Source organism: Vanacampus margaritifer, chromosome 11, assembly GCF_051991255.1.
Source record: "Vanacampus margaritifer isolate UIUO_Vmar chromosome 11, RoL_Vmar_1.0, whole genome shotgun sequence".
Lineage (NCBI taxonomy): Eukaryota > Metazoa > Chordata > Actinopteri > Syngnathiformes > Syngnathidae > Vanacampus > Vanacampus margaritifer.
The window spans coordinates 783,703-801,506 of NC_135442.1; the positions used below are offsets into that span (position 1 = coordinate 783,703).

General features: G+C 44.7%; 4 protein-coding genes across 7 annotated transcripts in view; 2 read left to right on the forward strand and 2 right to left on the reverse strand.

Moving 5' to 3' along the window:
• LOC144061022 (ly6/PLAUR domain-containing protein 1-like) lies at nucleotides 1-13,158 on the forward strand. The gene is made up of 6 exons (XM_077581032.1): nucleotides 1-148; nucleotides 1,351-1,482; nucleotides 2,215-3,409; nucleotides 10,963-11,088; nucleotides 11,396-11,558; nucleotides 11,704-13,158. Exons 1-3 carry the CDS (start codon nucleotides 97-99, stop codon nucleotides 2,454-2,456), a joined length of 426 nt encoding a protein of 141 aa, XP_077437158.1. The 5' UTR covers nucleotides 1-96; the 3' UTR covers nucleotides 2,457-3,409; nucleotides 10,963-11,088; nucleotides 11,396-11,558; nucleotides 11,704-13,158.
• Nucleotides 3,393-7,075, reverse strand: gpr39 (G protein-coupled receptor 39). The gene is made up of 3 exons (XM_077581031.1): nucleotides 6,429-7,075; nucleotides 5,409-6,315; nucleotides 3,393-5,198 (listed from the first exon to the last, which is right to left on the reverse strand). The coding sequence occupies exons 2-3, from the start codon at nucleotides 6,199-6,201 to the stop codon at nucleotides 4,735-4,737; spliced, it is 1,257 nt and encodes a 418-aa protein (XP_077437157.1). The 5' UTR covers nucleotides 6,202-6,315; nucleotides 6,429-7,075; the 3' UTR covers nucleotides 3,393-4,734.
• On the reverse strand, nucleotides 7,846-16,814 carry LOC144061019 (solute carrier family 35 member F5-like). 4 transcript variants are annotated; one of them, XM_077581029.1, is made up of 15 exons: nucleotides 16,609-16,809; nucleotides 16,216-16,360; nucleotides 15,775-15,924; nucleotides 15,263-15,325; nucleotides 14,317-14,401; nucleotides 14,038-14,231; nucleotides 13,495-13,576; nucleotides 13,308-13,395; nucleotides 12,418-12,482; nucleotides 12,238-12,342; nucleotides 12,005-12,164; nucleotides 11,797-11,887; nucleotides 11,366-11,520; nucleotides 10,704-10,796; nucleotides 7,846-9,753 (listed from the first exon to the last, which is right to left on the reverse strand). In XM_077581029.1, exons 2-14 carry the CDS (start codon nucleotides 16,351-16,353, stop codon nucleotides 10,715-10,717), a joined length of 1,458 nt encoding a protein of 485 aa, XP_077437155.1. In that variant the 5' UTR covers nucleotides 16,354-16,360; nucleotides 16,609-16,809; the 3' UTR covers nucleotides 7,846-9,753; nucleotides 10,704-10,714. The 4 variants fall into 4 exon arrangements, with proteins under 4 accessions (XP_077437155.1, XP_077437154.1, XP_077437153.1 ...); XM_077581028.1 differs by having other exon boundaries at nucleotides 12,238-12,482; nucleotides 14,095-14,231; nucleotides 16,609-16,814; XM_077581027.1 differs by having other exon boundaries at nucleotides 12,238-12,482; nucleotides 16,609-16,813.
• Nucleotides 16,760-17,804, forward strand: part of sympk (symplekin) — a 12,584-nt gene continuing 11,539 nt past the window's right edge. Inside the window, exons 1-3 of the mRNA XM_077581026.1 lie at nucleotides 16,760-17,189; nucleotides 17,434-17,549; nucleotides 17,630-17,695. Coding sequence (XP_077437152.1) covers nucleotides 17,487-17,549; nucleotides 17,630-17,695 — 129 coding nt within the window. The 5' untranslated portion in view covers nucleotides 16,760-17,189; nucleotides 17,434-17,486. The remainder of the gene's footprint in view (nucleotides 17,190-17,433; nucleotides 17,550-17,629; nucleotides 17,696-17,804) is intronic.

Here is a 17,804-nt window from a genome sequence, read left to right on the forward strand (position 1 = left end):
CGAGTCCCAGCAGGTGTCATTGTCTCTCCTCTCCAATATGTCCCGCTGGCAAAACCTTCCTGTGGTCGTCTTCCAGTCCTGCAGTCGAAACGGACCATGCGGATCGTCACACTTCTTGCTTCGCTGCTGCTTTTCTTCTTCAAGTCAGGTATGGCGAGGAGAGGAATATTTGCATTTTGATGTTACAATTGTGAGCGTACAACATGTTTGTTTTCTCAGTATGAACATTTTGATGGTGGCTTTTCAAATGTAACATTTCATATTTGATATTGGAAAACTGGTTTTCGGGGGCTTTTTAATTCTTTCCCTTAACTTTCCGACAGCACAACGTCCGGTATTTGCCCTCCTAATGTTTAAATGGCTGACTTGCTGTTTAACTCTTTGACTGCCAAAAACGTTAAATAACGTTGAGTAAAATCCTATGGAGGAGTGCCAAAGACGTTAAAATATGTTTGTTTTTTTCAAAACAGAGGTGAAACTAACCATTTTCTATTGTTGATTACTGAAAAACGGAATAAGGTAGAAACAAACTTTTTTTTTCCTGATGAACGATGAGAGTCCAATCTTTCATTTGCTAGTATGTGTGTTTCCATCGTCCAAACACATAATTTTCTGTGGATCTTGAAAGATCAGTCAAAAACGCTTAAATGGGCTGGCACCCACGGCATCCCTTTTCTGAAAACGTCTGGCAGTCAAAGAGTTAATTGAGGGCACGAGTGGTTGAGATTTGTTTCATGTGTTTCATAGCACTTTGTTGGCTCTCTGGTTTCTTGTCTCTCTTCTGAGCCCAAAATGTGTGCACACAACAATTCCAAGAAGGTTTAAAAACTTGAATGAATATGCCAAAAGTTCTTAACCTTTTTTTACCTCGAGGGACAATTTTTCCTGAAGCCTACTAAAATCCATTTGTGTTGATTTCTAAAAATATATATTTTTGTATGCAATAATTAAATGAAATGAAATTTAAAAATCTAAATCCCTATCAAATAATCTCATACAATATGATCATCAAAATTCTTTGATGTTGTTAAAACTTTAACACCCGACAAGATGTTGAACAGGCAAAGAATTCGAATTGACATCAGAAAGAAAGATGTCAAATGTTTTGTGAGGGTTTGGCTTCTTCTTCCACTTGTTGTGAGTACAGCTAAATAACTGACTGGTAGTTTATCACCACCCAGTGGCTGAAAGCTTTATTGCAACTCTTCAACAGCAAACATCTCTCATGTACTGAAATGAGAACAACAAACGGCACTTGAAAAGCGCAAAAGTGAAATTCGTTTGCGTAGACGACTATGTGGCGCCCTAAATATGTTTGATGTTTTCTGTCATTGTGTGTTTGTGTTTGAGGCGCGGCTCTCCAGATTCAGTGTTATCAGTGCGAGGAGGTGAGCCACGACTGCACCGCGCCCGAGTTCGTGGTCAACTGCACCGTCAACGTGCAGGACACGTGCCAGAAGGAGGTTCTGGTCAAGGAAGACGGTACGCCGAATGGCTAACCAAAGCGCTTTCTTCGAGCGCTCCTGCTTTTAAACACTTGCGCGTCACCAGCCGTGTGTCAAAAGAAAAGCTTCAAAATGCAAATACATTTCACAACTGCTGGAATTGCTTCGTTCTAATGCTTGTTGTTTATTGTGGTTGATCTGCCGTCCATTATTGTTCGTCTGGCGTCGACCTCCATAATGTCTCATTGACTTTACAACACGGAGTTACGGTTAAGCTTAGTGAGGCTATTTCTTAACCCTTCCTTAAAAGTTCCATCACATTTTTCTGTCTGCATACGACTCGTGTACGTGAATATTAGTTTGCTCTTTCTCATATAGCAGCGAGTGAAGCCGACTGTGATGCTTGCCAGGAAGGACGACTTTTTGTCCTGGACACCAGCCGGCCGAGCTTTGCCATTTCCATCTCGGTGTCGTTCATCGCGGCCATCTGTGCTTTTACCTTGACAAGAATTGATGTTCCATAATTAACCTATCCATTGAATTTATTTATATATGTTTTAACTAATCCAACAGAACTCTTGCAAATCGAAAACCCAGCCCTACTCGTGTGATTTTGGCAAGTTTTTATTTTTTGGGGGGCATTTCACTTATTTTTCTCTGTTGAATCAGCATTTGTGATAAGAAAGCAAAAACAACAACAAAAGAACTCATCCAATGAACTCCATCAAAGTTGGCCTGAGATTGACGACTGGGTTTTTGTTGTTGTCAGGAATCCACTACCGCAAGTTGTGCGCCTCGTCCGGAGCTTGCCTGATCGCTTCTTCCGGCTACCAGCAGTTCTGCACGGGCAAGATGAACTCGGTGTGCATCAGCTGCTGCAACACGCCGCTGTGCAACGGAGCGCGGCACAAGAGAAGAGATCAAGCTTCCGCTTGCCTTGGCCTGACCGTTCCACATTTTGCACTCTTGCTCACGCTGGCTTCACTCAACGACATCAGTCGACTCGTTTAACAGGAAAAGGAAACGGCAACATGTGTATACGCTTTACATCTTAGCATGTCAAGCTTCCGTTCAAATGTGAAGTTTGATCATCATAAGATGTGAAAGCATCTTCAGCAAAGAAGACGATAAATGAATGAAACTAATATGCTACACATCTCCAGACTTAAACCTTAAAGAGCATGCATTTTATTTGCCCTGCTACAGAGGAGCTTGAAAAACAGCAAAGTTTGCCTCAAAAACAACAACAATCAAGTTCATTTGGGCCAAAAAATGGAAGGCTTTGGACAAGCAAAGTCAATCTTCAGACTTCCACCCTATATAAACTCAAACTCATTTTTGTAGTTCCGGCTTTCCTCCGAGGGCCGGTGAAACAAAAACATGTTTGATCGTCTTATTGTATTATTATTGTAACGCGCGGTGGCTGGTTAGTAAAAAGTGGAGAGCAACAAAGAGAACTGGAAGTCCGCAGGCTTACTTTATTAAAAGGAAACAAAAACAAACAGTGGGCTTCTTCGGCGCAGTCACGACAAGCGTAGAAGTCCAAGGCATCAAATACATTGACGGCCAAAATGAAAAAAGTGCTGCGTAGGCACAAGAAAAACGAGGTAGCGCCACCCTGTGGCACGGTGCCACACTGCGGATTGCTACGAAGCGAAGTGCGCGTCTCAGCAGCGCGGTGCATTATGGGTAGGCCGGCTGGTAGCCTGCTATCAACTTGTCATTGAAAACGTATGGAGTCGAACGGGGAAGCGCGCATTTGGACCATTTCAACCGTTGCAAAGTTGATGTTTTTTTTCATTTATTTTTAATCTATTTTAAACATGGATAGTATGTCGTTACTGACTACCCTCTGCCGGGACACGACAGTTAAGCCCATTTCGGTGCTTATTATTTGACTGAATGTGTCCACTTGACCGGGAGTTGGACTGAAGACACAACACCGGGACGCGATCAAGAGACGGGTAAGAACTTTCTTCACTGAAGGGCTCAATTGGGGATCAAAGCAGGTTCTTAAATGGCCGTCACTCCATTAGTTTGGTTACACGTACGTCCGCTAGCAAGCTTCGTGATGCTTCCGTCTGTTAATGTGTTTAAAAAAAAAAATCAATCAATTTTAGTCTCTTATACGTCCGTTTGGATCTTTCTTTTCTGTCTGGAAATTGGAAAGAGTGAACGGAGGTTTACAAGCGTACACTTCTGTCTTCTCGAGCGTTGGTGTTTTTTTTTTTTTGGTGTGCCGATAAACTCCATCAGGACAGTTAAGATGGCACCAAGTTGTCACTTAAGGCTGAAAGTCGTTTAAACGATGCTTGCAAGCTTTAAGGCGTTCAGTTACGCAAACACTTTCAGCACTCTATTCGGCGACATTCAAATGACGGCGTTGATGAGTAGGAAGTTTGTTTTAAACTTAATTTTCACGCACGCGCAAACCTAATGCGCACTTTGCTTATATACACAAGAAATGTATAACTCGTTTTGAAGTCAGAAGTCAAGGATAGTAGTTTGTTCAATTGTTGTTCAAAAGTCTGTAAAGAGAGTTTTAAAAAAAATCTTGCATAATCTCCAGGTTTTTTTTATTGTTTTATTTTTATTTTTATAAATACATGATTTGCTGGTGAGCGAGTCAAGCTGACACTCAAGTGCCTTAATCAAGTATTTAGTCTTAAATTCAGCCCGGGGGTTCTTACTTTCCTGATTTTCGTTATCTGAATTCGCTTTTTTTGCATTGCGTCTACCGGTACCGTATTATCAACTCTTGTGCAACTTTGACATCATGACTTGATTATTTATTTTTGGATCCACTGAAAACAAAACAAGAGGACAGATCCAATCTTTGTTTGAATTTCTGGACCAGGCATGAAGTGCTATGAAAAGTACATTTGTAAACATGTGGATATTTATAAAAGTTACACGGAGCATCCAACCGTTATTGAAAATTGATATTCAATAAGGAAATCTCATCGCTCATCAAAAGTGTCACAAGAAGCAACATATTGATGATCTCAAAAAAGTAGTTTACTCAGTGTGAAAAGTGAACCTGTTAATAGTTGTATTTTTATGGCTAACATATATAATAATTGTACCTTCTGCCATCTAGTGGAAGAACATTTAATTGTTTTGCTCGTTACAATATAATATTTTATTTGTTGTGAATAAATTCTTATGTAGTGACAAAGTGAAATTGGATTCAATGAAGATGTTTCTGCAGAATATTTGAAGTTTCTTTCCGGTCTAAAAAAGAAGGCAAAATAAAGAGCATCGCACTTTCCCGCAGTATTTCGCTCCACTACGGTTCTGTTCCCGATTCAACGTGCGTCTGTGTTGCGGAATCCAACTCCTTGTTTTCGGGCTCCGCGTCTAGCCCCGAGTCACTTTGCCTCCGGGACGTCTCCTCTTTGGCCACCGCGGCTCGGACCTTCTTGCTCTGCCGCAGCGATTTGAGCAGCAGCGGCTGCAGCGAGCGAACGGAGGGCGCGCGGGAGCTCGGCACGCTTCGCTTGTTGACGTGCTGGATGGTCAGGCGGCAGCGCAGCACTTGGACGAAAACCCGGCGGAACTGGCGGGAGGACACGTTGTACAGGAAAGGGTTGAGGGCCGAGCTGAGGTAGAAGAAGGTGTCGGCCAGCGGGTGGAGGGTGACGTAGCTGCGGAAGTAGGTCACGCTCCAGCGGGACTTGGGCGCGCCCGCCATCATCAGCCGGCGGATCTGATTGGGGAACCAGCACACCAGCAAGGAGCCCACGATCAGGCCTGAGGGCGCACAAAGGTTCGATCAGCCAAGTCAAAAATAAGCTTCTTCATTTGACGACACCGCGGCGAAGAGTGTCGTGAGCAAGCACTTGAATGCGCAGTGGGAGCTACGTTTGGGAGACTGACCCGAGTCACACCCCTATCCCCTAAAATGGACACCGGCACAACAAGGCCGGTCTCCAGACTTCAACCCAAGAGAGCAAAACCTACCTAGGAAAATGATAGTCTGCTTCCTGGCCATCTTCATCTTCGTACTTTCATGCTTGGATGCTTTGCGATTTCCGTCACCGCCGCCGTCGGGAGTTCCCACCGATTTCCTCAGGACCAGGATCATGGCCCGGCACATGAAGGCCACGCCGGCCAAAACCACCATGTAGACCACAAAGGCCACAAAGATGCTGACCCGGTACATCAACCAGCGCTCCCTCAGATTGGTGCAGAAGGTGAGATTCTGGACCGGCTGGTCGGCAGAGACGGGTATGTGGCCCTGCGTCCCCGTGGCCACCAGCAGCGGCAGCGCCACCAGAACCGACACCAGCCAGGCCAAGGCCACCAATCCCGACGTACGCCGCCCGCCCAGGGTTCTGAATCGGAACGGGTGGCAGATGGCCACGTAGCGCTCAAAGCTAAGCGTGGCTACGTTGAGGATGGTGGCGTAGCTGCACGCCTCGAACACAAAGTTGTAGACCTTGCAGGCGGCGTCGCCCCCGGACGCCGAGGTGAACGGGAACCAGATGGCGCTGTAAAGCTCGACGGGCATCCCCACCAGCAGAACCAGAAGGTCCGAACACGCCAGGCTCACCATGTGGTCCGTCACGTTCCGCTGAAGGTAGCCGTTATGCCGGAGGACGCGCGTGACCCGGATGGTGACGGAGTTGCCCACGATGCCCGTCACCAGGATGAAGCTGTACAAGATCGTCAGGAAGACTTTGACGCCGCCGTTGGGTTCCAGCTGCTTCCAGTCTTTCTCCTCGGGTGTCTCCTTGTCCATGTTGCCGTCCATCGTCACGTCTCGCTTTCTATGTGGAGAACCAAAAGGGTTCCAAGGAGTTCTCGATGAATTTGCCTGAATCTGAATTCAAGGGAGATCCAATCCGGAAGTTGTCCTTCCAAAGACCTGCGATTGAGTTGAAGGTGAGTAAGCCCTACGCCTCTCGCCAAAAGTCTGCTGGCGTAAAGACTCGCGATTGTCAACAGGCATGGATGTCACTATGAAAGGCCGCTTAGTACCTCTGCCATTGACTGGCGACCAGTCCAAGTGATGTGGGTGTGCCCCGCTTCTTTTGCCAAAAGTCAACTTCGCTCAACTTGTCCAGTTGTTGTCTTCTCTTTTGCCAAAAGCGAAGCCTCCAAATTGTGTCTGAATTTGACAAACGGATGGATGTCCTGCCATTGACCTGCGACCAGTCCAACTTTGGGGATAGGCTCCAAGACATCCACAATATCGGCGCAAAAGTCCACTGCCCGACAGTCAGATCAGGAGAGCCGAGTTACGGACAGAATCATCCGCGATGTCAGGACAAGAACGTCCAGAAGATCTTGACAACTTCCAGCGGCGTCCAGTCTTTCTCATCAGCTATCTCCTTTTTCATGCCGGTTTGGATTTTGCTCATATCGATTGCGTCTTATCAGCTCTTGGGTGCAGTCGCTGTGATTAGAAGCAGGACCCAAAGGTTGGACGCGTTCAGCCGACGTGAATCCCAACACCGCAGATTTCAACTGGTCTCCAGGCAGCCCCAAAAAGAGTCCTCAACACGTCCCTGTTCAAAGTCGGGGACTTCACTCTGTCCATGAAAAAGACCTTTTCAAACAGCGGGCTGCGCTTAGACAAAAAACGTCCTGGTCCCTCCCACCGAGTTAAACATTAAACACCAGGACAGAAGTTTGCTCTCCTTTCTTATCATTAGCACTAATGGGGGTGTGTGTGTGTGGGAGGGGGGGGGGGGGGGGGCGCTTGTCATTTAGCGCTGGATTTCTACGTGCAGTCGGTCGCTGCATCCGCAAAGCATTCGCAGGCTTCACTTTCCACATGATTCCTTTTGTTTATTCATCAAATGGATTCCATTTCTTCATCAAAAATGCAAAAAGCCTCTGAAAGTGAAGCGCTGCGAGTACTTTCTGGATGCAATGTTGCATTTCAGGAAAGTGAGGTCAGAGTTTTGTGAGCAGGAAATGTCCAATGGAACGTCACGACGTCAGCGTGAAAAATATCGACCTCAACAAGTATTAGCTGCTCGCCAGCCAGGGTTAATCCTTCGCCTTCCGGGCTGCAAATCAAACGGACTGAAAGTTTCAAAGTTCAAGATGATTTGTTCACATTTTGGCTAAACATTGCTCGCCTTCTTTAAAAAAAATAATTTTTTTTTCATTTTGCAAATTTGATATATTATTTATTATTATTGCAATAGTCTTCATTTAAATGGTACTTTTACATTTATCTTGGCATACCTTTGGTGGATTTACTGTACGGTAGTCTTATTTTAAGCAGTGCAACGTTTGTGCCTGCCGTTTGTTTGAGGTCGTAAGCAGACAAATTCCACTGAAATGAAATTGGCCCACGTTAGCCATTTTTTACTTTGAATTTCTCCATTATTTTTGCTCACATAATCCAATATAAAAGTCAACGTATGACCATGAGAGACAGCAATTTCAAAAAGATGCCTTTAATAGTCTCAAGAACCCAGAAAGGAGAATCTGTCAAATGAAAAAGAGCTTCATGGACAAGGAGATCATCAAAAGTAAACGATTGACATTTAAAAGTCGCACAAATGATTCATTTTTTTTTCAACAATCAAGACAAAGTACCTGAGACGAGAAACAAAACAAGTGAATAAAGATAACATCCTTTTCTTTGTTGTGCAGTTCACACCAAGTCAACAATAAAAGCCATCGGAAGCGAAAGCAAACAAGACTTCCGGCATGCAAACATCGGATCAAAACAACCGACGCTGGTTTGTTTGTTTTTAAAGTGCTGAACTCGTTCACGTACTAAAGCTGGCAAGTTTTGGCGTTCTCCAGTTAGCCAGCACAATAACGGCAACACCCGACACCTTCAAATATTTGCTTCTTCTCCTTACCGGGAAATAACAAGCTCGAAATTCACGGAAGAAGGAAAAAAAAAAAAAAAGATTTGGCTCGTTGTGGAAATCATAAATTACAGCGACACAGAAAAGTGTAGTGGCCGGCTGGACCGTACGTCAGCTAAAATACTTCACGCGTGACCGCCGTATAGCTTATAATGGAAGCGGGACAAACAGTTCATAATCTCAACACGCCTGTTAGGGAGCGGGTCAAATTGACCCATTTAAAAGGTCATGAAATACAAGTTCAAAGTCGTTTTTCAATGTGAAACTTCTTAGAAACAATCATGTTTGTTGATTCGTTTCCATTTCAGACTTTTTGGCCTCATTGAACGCAGCCCGGGTCAAATTGACCCGGCCGGGAACATGATTAAATTGGAAGCATTTTGCAACAAATCATTGAGAGGAAATGAAATAAAGGTGGATCGCAATTGAATATAAAATTCGATTTTTTGTGTGTGTGTGTCTTCAAATACTTTTTGGATCGGTAAAGATGCCTTGGGTCAAAATGACCCATGATCCATTATTGCTATTCCTGAGAAATGAACCTGACAGGAGTGTTAAACATTCCAATGAGATGTAATGAGCCCATTGCTGACTGAAATGGATCGTCGTGGACTTAATAATTCTTAATAAATTCATTTTGGCCGTTAATCAACACACTGCGGATCAAATTGACCCAAGAACAAGATTGCTTTTCCTGGTACCGCGTCCCCCTCCAACAAATTGCTGTGTTGCGATTGTGAGCAGTTTGACAGCTGGTACCAGAAAGACTTTTTCATTTCTAAAATGGATCAATTTAACCTGGAGCATTTTAATGATCTAACAAAACATCAGAAACAAAACAACAAATCAACAACATATCTACTTACTAACTAACCATCTGTGGTTAATGTTTATTGCACTTACGAAAGCTCAGCAGATCTTTTATCCTGAAACACAAACAAACCCTAATTGTGTTGTTTTCTCTCTCTCTTTTTTTACTTGAAAATGGGTCAATTTGACCCGGAGTGCTCATTAAATGAATGTGAAAACCAAGAAACATTTGTCAGTTGTATGTGTTGACGACACGGATTACGATAAGCAGAAGTTTAGTAGCAAAAGGCTACAAAATGGGTCAATCTGACCCGCAATAGTGTTGCGATCTACTTTCAAACTGATGGTGTAAACAAAAGGCAAACAAAAGAACAAGTGCAAAATGTGTAAGAATGCGCAATAACAGACTCATCTGTCGGAGCGCCGGTCAACTTTAAACGTACGTCTTCATTTGGTCGCGCATCATCGTCATCTTCATCGTCATCATCATCATCATAATGATTGGTCATGTCCAGCACCTTTAAGTTGCGGTCAGTTTGTATCCACATGATGGGAAAAAAAAAAAATCGAACATCTCCGTCACGCTGAAGCAAGCGGAGCGTTCAAATAGGAGGCACGTGGTGGCTCGTTGTCTCGGGCTGCTAGCAGATGTTTGACACCTGGAAAAACAACACGGGTCAATCAGGAATTGCTGGTTGACTTGCTCACGCCAAACCTACGGAAAGAAAACTCAAATGCACGTTATTTCGTACAAAAAAAAAATCAAAATCATAATCATAGGACGGCTGGAGGAGCCATGCTGGAAATTGAACCGAGAGTCGGACATTTTGTGTTGAAGCAGCCATTTTGTTGGTCGACACAAAATTGGGCGGACGCGTCCATCATAACCAGACGCGTGGAAAAGTCTCGACCACTCGTACCCAAAATTCAAGAGGAAGTCGTTGGCGGGTAAATTGCAGGGCACATGATGTACTTTGTTACAAATTTAGAAAGAAATTCAGGAAAAAAAACAAAACGAGGCACGATAAGAAGATCTGGTCAAAATGGAATCTGACATTTGGAACATTTTGCTTGAAGCCGCCATTTTGTGTGAATTCCTGCGCTTCAGTGAGGCTTTTGTCCAAACTGGACGCAGAATTGTGATGCTTTTTTGCCAACAGCGTCTAATGCGTATTGAACATCAAGTCCAAATGTGATGACGATCATTTGGAGGATTTGCCACGAAAAACACTTTCTGGCCTGGACTTGAATTGTGACTTGTTCTCTGGTTTTCATCAACGCAAGCCAGTTAACAAATGTTGATACAAAGACAAGCTGACTCAGGACTTTCCCAGCATCGCCACTTCACATGACGGAAATCGAAATAGTTCGGCGATGATGGGAATGTCAGCCGAGCCGTTATCAGCGCGTTTGTCTTTGAACAAGCGCGCGTGCGTCTCGTCACACGGCGCCGTGTTTGGACGTGCGCTGGCCAGGAAGGAGGACGGATGATGACGCTCGTGTACACAGGAGACGGACGGTTAGGGAGTGTTTGTCAGGAAGTGCTTGCAGACCAGTCAGCATGTCAGACCCCCCCCCCCCCCCCCCCAAAAAAAAAAAAAAGACTTACTTGAAAGGACATCATGAGCAAAAGCTTCCTTGGTTGAGCGAGACGGTGTGTAAAGGTATAAGGCTTTCACACAGCTCGTTGTCCTCGGGGAGTCTTGGGATGGAAGGACAAGGGCTGTCAGTCCTCAACTACAGACACTCAACATCATTAGTGAAATTCAGATTAATATAATAAGTGATGAGTTTTAAATGCACTTGAAAGGATCTTTGTGCAGTTTGTCACTTGTTTTGTTTTTTTTTACTCGCGACTGCCACCGCAGGCCCAAAGTGGAACTGCAGCATCTCTGTCAGACTCATTCATCGCTCCTGCGAGTTCGTGCTCGATTTTCGAGCGAGCCACAGTTGACAAACGAACGCATGACTTCAAATGAGGCAAGAAAAAGAAGGTGATCATCTTCATGGAATCATGAGAGGTAGTGCACTAAATATCAATTGAAATAATGAGTAATGGAGTTAATGAGATCAAAACAATGTGAGAACCCCCCTCCCCCCCCATTTCTGACACTTTAGGATGATTAAAGCGCCCGGGAAGATGATTGCTGTTCCCGAGAAGCAAACGCTACATGAGGGTTAATAATGTGCTCGGAAATCAGCATTATTGAACATAAAAACGTCATTATTTATTTGTGAGCAAATTGAATTTGTGATGAAAAAGGAGCGTACCTCTGAATGCGATGTCTTCTAAAAACAAAGGCGTACAGTCGCCTCAGGCCCACCATGACCGGGTCCCAGTTGTTGTAGTGGCATAAAAGTGTGGCGATGAAGAAGGAGAGGAAGACGGGCACCGCCCCGGCGAAAAACATCCACGAGAAACGCGCCTGCAGCACGCAAGGAAAAGGAAGATGCTGTGTCAAAGGTCAGATGCATTTTTTTTTTAAGAAAATATTATTCTATCCAAAAATCTTGAGTTGCTAAATGTAAATTTGAACTGCATCGCAACTGCAATATGGAACTCGCCCCCCCCCACACAAATATCGAAGTTTCATTTTTGTTGTTAACAGGTGGCAGTAGCGATTCGAAATGGAAAATGAGGCTTACAATTGTCAAAACGTCCTATTTTGAGTGCTGAAACCTGTCGCATGTACGTAACGGACCTTCTGCATGTAAATATCGGCCAAAATGGAGAGCGGTATGGTGAGACTCAGCGCCAGGGTCCCGATGAGCGACGACGTGAGGAAGCAGCCCCTGTGGAGGCAAAACCCACAACAAACCCCACAACAAACCCCACAACAAACCCCACCCGGTCAATCGTCAGACGTCCCCGCGTGTTCGCAAATGAGCCGCGCCGCGCTCGGCCCGCACCAGAGCCACAGGAACTCCGAGAGGACGGTCCCGATGAGGCCGTTGACCAGGATGTACGTCCACACCAGCTGGCCGGGAAGCTCGAAGGCCTCGAAGCCCGTGTAGTGAAGCAGGAGGAAGCCCGGCCACAGCAGCAGCAGGTTGAACAGACCCACGAACCCTGACGCGCACAAAGACAGCGCACAGCGTCTCGCAAGAGGACTCGGGTCATCGGCGGAGGATCGGGATCTCACCGAAGAACATGGGAATGTCCAGCTTGTCCTCCCGATCCACCCGTCGCTTGATCATCACGATGTAGATGGCGTACAAAACGGCGCCGGCCAGCGACCACAAGGAACCTGCGGCCACAGCGCACGCCACATGACGCAATCCGTCGCTGCCGTGAAAGCAAGGTTTGCTGTGGCCGTATTTACCGATGGTGCCGTTGTCGTCGGGCCGCTCCATGCTGGAGAGGCTCACCAGGGCGACGCCTCCCATACTGGACACAAGAGGAAGACCTTGACCTTTTACCTGCCATATTTCAAAACGCGCGCACGCTGTCGTGTTCTGGAACCAGCGACATAGCAAAGCCACCGAAACAATCAAAGATTTGCTCTCGAGTAAACGTGCCACTCGATATTTCTTTTTGATAAACCATTTTAGATGTTTTTTGGTGTGCACAAAAGTAAATATTGGTACATTTCTGTCGTCCTCCATGAAAGCGGCCTGATGATCTTTTTCTTTGTACCAAAATAAAACAATGCTTTTACTTTCAAAAACAAAGATCAACATTTTTTGCCAATTTCCTCACACAATCACATTTGTTTGTGCACTCCCAATTTGAAGTAGCATCTTGTTTTTGACAAAATAAAATAAAAAGTGATGCACGCTAATGCTATTTTCAACCGATACCGATAAACCAATAATACTTTTTTGAAAGTGCCAATGTCGATAACCGATAAGTAAGCTTGTAATTGAACTTGAATAGAAATATACTTTGGAGTGCTGCTATAAATCTAACGTGTACAAATATAGGGTTAATAATAACAACATTTCAATTTCAAGCCTTTAACTACTTCTTTCCTAATCCCGTTAACTCTGTTCTTGGTTGTCATGGGAAGGAAAGTTGTACTGAAAATGGACCCCACAGTAGAGGGGGCGGGTTGAACCGAACGGTGACTACATGAGCTTGTGTTGGCTTGTTTTCAAATGTTATCACTTTTTTTGTTTTACATTTGAAAACAAGCCAACACAATACAGCCCATAGAAAGCGGCAAAGTTAGTAAGTACTATTTGTACATGTAGGAGATTGCGACATTCTCACCTCAGCGCCACTGCCAACAACTTGGACAAAGTGAAGCGGTCGCTGCTGTTGCTGGGAAATATAGCAGCCAAGATGAGCGTGAACAAACCTACGGACAGACAGGAAGTGAGTGGACAAACCTACGGACAAACAGGAAGTGAGTGGAAACGAGCAGCAGACGGGACGACGCGCGTCGTGCTGACGTCACCTGACGTGGATGACAGAATGTTGACGATGGCCACTTGTGTGTCGGACAGCGCTTCCTGATAGGACAGGTTGGCCAGGAACCACTGGAGAGGAAAAGCCCATTTCAAACCGTTGGCATAGAAAAAGGAGACTTTTGTATTTATTTCACAATTTCAAACAGGTCCCTGGTGATTTAAAAAAAAAAAAAAAACTTTTTTAAGTGTCTCGCAACAAATCTAGTCAAACGTAACCGTCTTCAAAATTCTATGTAAGACGATCAGGGTCAGTGAAGAGATTTTTTTTTGTTGTTGCCTGCCAGGATTCTCACTTTATTCTCAGAATTCTGACTTTATTACCGCTACGGTTATGCTCACTTTAAAGTCAGAATTCTGACTTGAAACTTTTCTTTCTCTCTCTTCACTGGCCCCAAACCTCTTCCGTAAAATTGAGAACGACTTGCTCACAGACAAGATTTGTGTCCCGGGCAGCAAAGATGGGTGATTTGAATGTCACACTTTGTTGTCATAAAAGCATCAGCAGCGACTTTGACGCGATGCGGACGCACCACAAAGCAGAAAAAGAAGCTGATCTTGGCCACGTCGGTGATGGTCAGCTTGCCCACCGTGCGCAACATGGCCTCGTGGTCCTTGGCGGCCGGGTAGGACATGCGGGACAGTTTGGCCTCCAGGGCTTGCGTGGAGGGCAGCTGACGCACCTCCATGATGTTGCTGAAACGCACCCGCTGCTTCTTTGAAGCCGCTGGGACGAAAGCGGCAAAACGGAAATGCCGGTCAATTCGCACGCGGAAGCCGACCGAACGCAAAAATCAACGGCGGCCACTCACAAGATTGACAGTCGGTGTCGATTAAACAGTTGGCGAGGTCGGCGGGTACGTCCTGAAACTTGACGGGGACGTACAGCGGTTCACTCTGCATGGAAAGTCAAACGGATTGGTCGCAGCAGTCAACCTCCAACTGGGCCAAATGGACTCATTGAAACATCTACTTTCGTGTCATTTTTTCTTTGCTACGTCAAAAACCTTCCTGGCACAATACGACCCGCTGCGTGTTTACAGATTTGAGGTCTTTGTGAATTTGAAAAGAATAGAATCGAAACCAGCCTTTAATGCCAGCAGAGCAAGTTTGACATTTATAAGTTTGTTTCGACATTTACCCTTTAAAGCGAGTCCATTTGACCCGCAACATACCAATATATTTTTTATTATGTCTAGATAATGTATTAAGCATCTCATTAGACATGGAGCATTTTGTGGAATGTTCCTGTGGCAAAAGAAAGCCTGTTGACGTGATGTTTTGGGAGAAGCTTGCATTTGATGAGCCTCCTCTCACCGGATGTTGTCGGTCAAACTGAGACGCTTCAATAATCGACAAAGAATGCTTGAAAAAAGCGCATACAAATTCTTCCAGCTCTCCATTTTTGATTGGAATCGACCCCAGCTGACTGTGAGATAGGCAGAATTGCCGGTCAATCGCAAGGCGTATTCAGATAGACAATTCATAATCACGCCTATGGACAAGCAAACATGCAAAGGCTCGACATGCGGCCCGCTCTTTTTTTTTTTCTTTTTTTTTTCTTTTCTTTTTTTTTTAAACGAGCAAAGATCTGAAATGACGCAATAAGTCACACTGCCGCAAGTTGTGGTGCGCCAAAACAAACAAACACAATTGACAAAACACATTCTCGTTCCAACGCAAGCGCACCTGGCAACGTCATTTACATTTGTAGAAGTTGGAGAAATATGACACAACAACTTCCCAATGAATACGTACCAAGCAGTTGTTGACGGCGGCGTCGTTGGTGCAGGGAGCAAAGTAGGCTTCGGCATCAGCAAACTGGACACATTCAAAATACGCTGTCACCGTTTCACTAGACACAATTCATCTTAAGTGTACCGTAGCATACTCTGATGTTCAATTTCAACCGTGTTTCCTAACATTGATGACTGCGTGCAAATGCCAAAAGGGGAATTTCAAGACAGATATTTCTGTAACGTGCAAGTGCATGCATTTGTTTGCCCATTCACAATCTCATGTCATTTTTTGCGAGCTAATTGATCGTATTGATGAACCTCATGTGAAGGCGCTTTGTTTGTATTGAATAATTGAACTAGTGACGTAAAATGAGATTGTGTACGTACTCGATGCATGGTGTTGATGCTTTATGATCCTCTGGCTTTTAAGTGCATTGCAACACAAACCCGCCCGTTATTTGCGGCTTTTCACTATTGGTGGCGGAGCTCGGTCCGTCTTTCCCGCCAATAGCGAGGATTGTTTGTACTTACAAGTGAAGCGTGTCGGCGTTTGAGCGAGCCGGTACATTGCTGCCTCCAGGGCCGCCACAGCAGGAACCCCAGCAAGTAGAGCACAAACATGGACGTCTTGGTGAAGGTGCTGAAGAAGGGCTTGTTGTACTCCTGCCGCCTGAAAATGTACTGCAACAGGGAGTTCATGGTCAAAAGAGTTTGAATTGTTGCATCTGAACACTGCCTGACTTTTTGCTTCTGACATGATAGCATTTCTGTGCAATCCGATGGTTGCCTGAAAATGGCAGATCTTCACCCAGACTTGCTGTCAGGTCACGGGTGGAGAAACTCCGTTTGGGGGCAGTATTATGTATATTAGCAAGCTTGTGCAGTCCCAGTTGACCTTTTATGTTCGTAATATGTCTTCTTGAAAGTCAAATGGAGCTTTGGCTATCATAAAGTGGCGAACGCGGCCCTTACTGATGTCAGCTCGGAGGAGGCCACCCAGATGACGTCCACCAGCAGAAGGATGACCACCCCCAGGGCCATCCGCCTCCGCTGGGCTGCAGCCGAGCTACCCGGGGAGCCCATCCGGTTCATGATGAACATGCACTCCATCGCTACACTGTTAAGACAATAGGGAACATCATGGAGCCACTGTAAATGCTTTATTATTTAGCTACAGACGACTTTATGACAAAGCCTGTCGATGACAACGCGTAGTGAAATACTGTTTAGAGGAAATGCATGCAGTAAACTAACTGGCAGCAATTTAGCAGCGCAGTCGTGTTGTAAACAAGCTTCGACAGTTGATCACAGCTGTTGACGAGCGCTACAAGAAAACCAAAACAAGTCAAGCTTGTTGTAGCTCACGTTGAACGACGACGCCTCCTTTTCAGCCACGATGGGGGGAAGCAAATATTGATTCACCGGAAAGTAAAACAAAAACAAAAAAAAAGTCCCGTGCCGCTTGGTTCGTTAAAACTAAAGTTTGGATATCTCAGAATCCCTTCCTTGGGTGATTATCGCCGCCATTGTTTTTATTATTTTTTTTACGAGTAATGTGTCAAGGTAACCAATAGCAGTGAGATACGACTTCCGGGATCCGCCTTCAAGATCAAATACATTTTGAACTTTTTTCCGGCAAGGTCAAGAAAAAGCGTTGCTGTATTTGAAAAAGGAATTTAGTCGACACAGACCGTTCGTTTTAACTATAGCTAATCGGGTTTAATAATGTAAGTTATATACAAAAAATAGAGCATGCAAAGGAAGTACTACTGTACTCGTGTAAGGTTGAGGGAACGTAATAAATAATGTGTCCTCCTGGGGGCAGCGTTGCCGCGCGTATTCACGTTTTTATCAACACACAGAAGAAGAGGAAAAACGCCGCTACAGGACTCTGACTGCTTCAGTTTATTCACGGATAACTAAGCTTTGTTTTCATTTGAATTAAGGTATTTTAAATATATCAAAGCGCGTTATATGTGTCGGCATGAGCTAGTGAATGTGTTATTTAGGGTTCCACAGCTATCACACTGTTCTGACTAACTATCGCGAGGTATGATAAGTGGTTAGCATGGCGCTAGTTAGCACGTTAGCAGTAAGCAATGTATTAAATTTGTGTCCATTGTCACTTCGTGGGTGTCATAATTTTATGCACGGTTGCATTTAACGCTGATTTTATGTTTATGTAATCAGAATTGGGGATGTGGTGTTATACACATAGTAAGTAAAGAAAGTGGAACGGCATCATGGAGTTCTCCGAACAAGACGGAGAGACAGTCAATGTCATAGACATGACCACCAGTGAAAAGGTAAATATGAGACTAGGGAATCAATTTAATAATGCTCAAATGTAGCCTGAACATGTAATAAACTGCATGTCTGCCTTCAGGTGGTGGATCTTTTGAATCAAGCTGCCTTGATACACACAGATGCAAAGTTGGCTATGCTCAAACAGGTCTGTACTTTCCTGAACATGGACATTTACTGTTACTAGTATTTCCCTTTGAAAGAATGCAGTTAACAATGCGTTAAAACACACCTCAGGATCCTCCATGACACAATAT

What these genes read in the sequence shown, in the direction of transcription:
- LOC144061022 (XM_077581032.1), top strand. Translation starts at nt 97, where the DNA reads ATGCGGATCGTCACACTTCTTGCTTCGCTGCTGCTTTTCTTCTTCAAG. An exon ending in GCTTTTCTTCTTCAAGTCAG is followed by an intron (nt 149 to 1,350) that starts GTATGGCGAGGA and finishes TTTGTGTTTGAG; the next exon opens with GCGCGGCTCTCCAGATTCAG. An exon ending in GGTTCTGGTCAAGGAAGACG is followed by an intron (nt 1,483 to 2,214) that starts GTACGCCGAATG and finishes TGTTGTTGTCAG; the next exon opens with GAATCCACTACCGCAAGTTG.
- LOC144061019 (XM_077581027.1), bottom strand. Translation starts at nt 16,353, where the DNA reads ATGGAGTGCATGTTCATCATGAACCGGATGGGCTCCCCGGGTAGCTCG. An exon ending in TTGTTGGCAGTGGCGCTGAG is followed by an intron (nt 12,483 to 13,307) that starts GTGAGAATGTCG and finishes TCTTGTGTCCAG; the next exon opens with TATGGGAGGCGTCGCCCTGG. An exon ending in GGACATTCCCATGTTCTTCG is followed by an intron (nt 12,165 to 12,237) that starts GTGAGATCCCGA and finishes TGTGCGCGTCAG; the next exon opens with GGTTCGTGGGTCTGTTCAAC.
- gpr39 (XM_077581031.1), bottom strand. Translation starts at nt 6,201, where the DNA reads ATGGACGGCAACATGGACAAGGAGACACCCGAGGAGAAAGACTGGAAG. An exon ending in GCAGACTATCATTTTCCTAG is followed by an intron (nt 5,199 to 5,408) that starts GTAGGTTTTGCT and finishes GTGCGCCCTCAG; the next exon opens with GCCTGATCGTGGGCTCCTTG.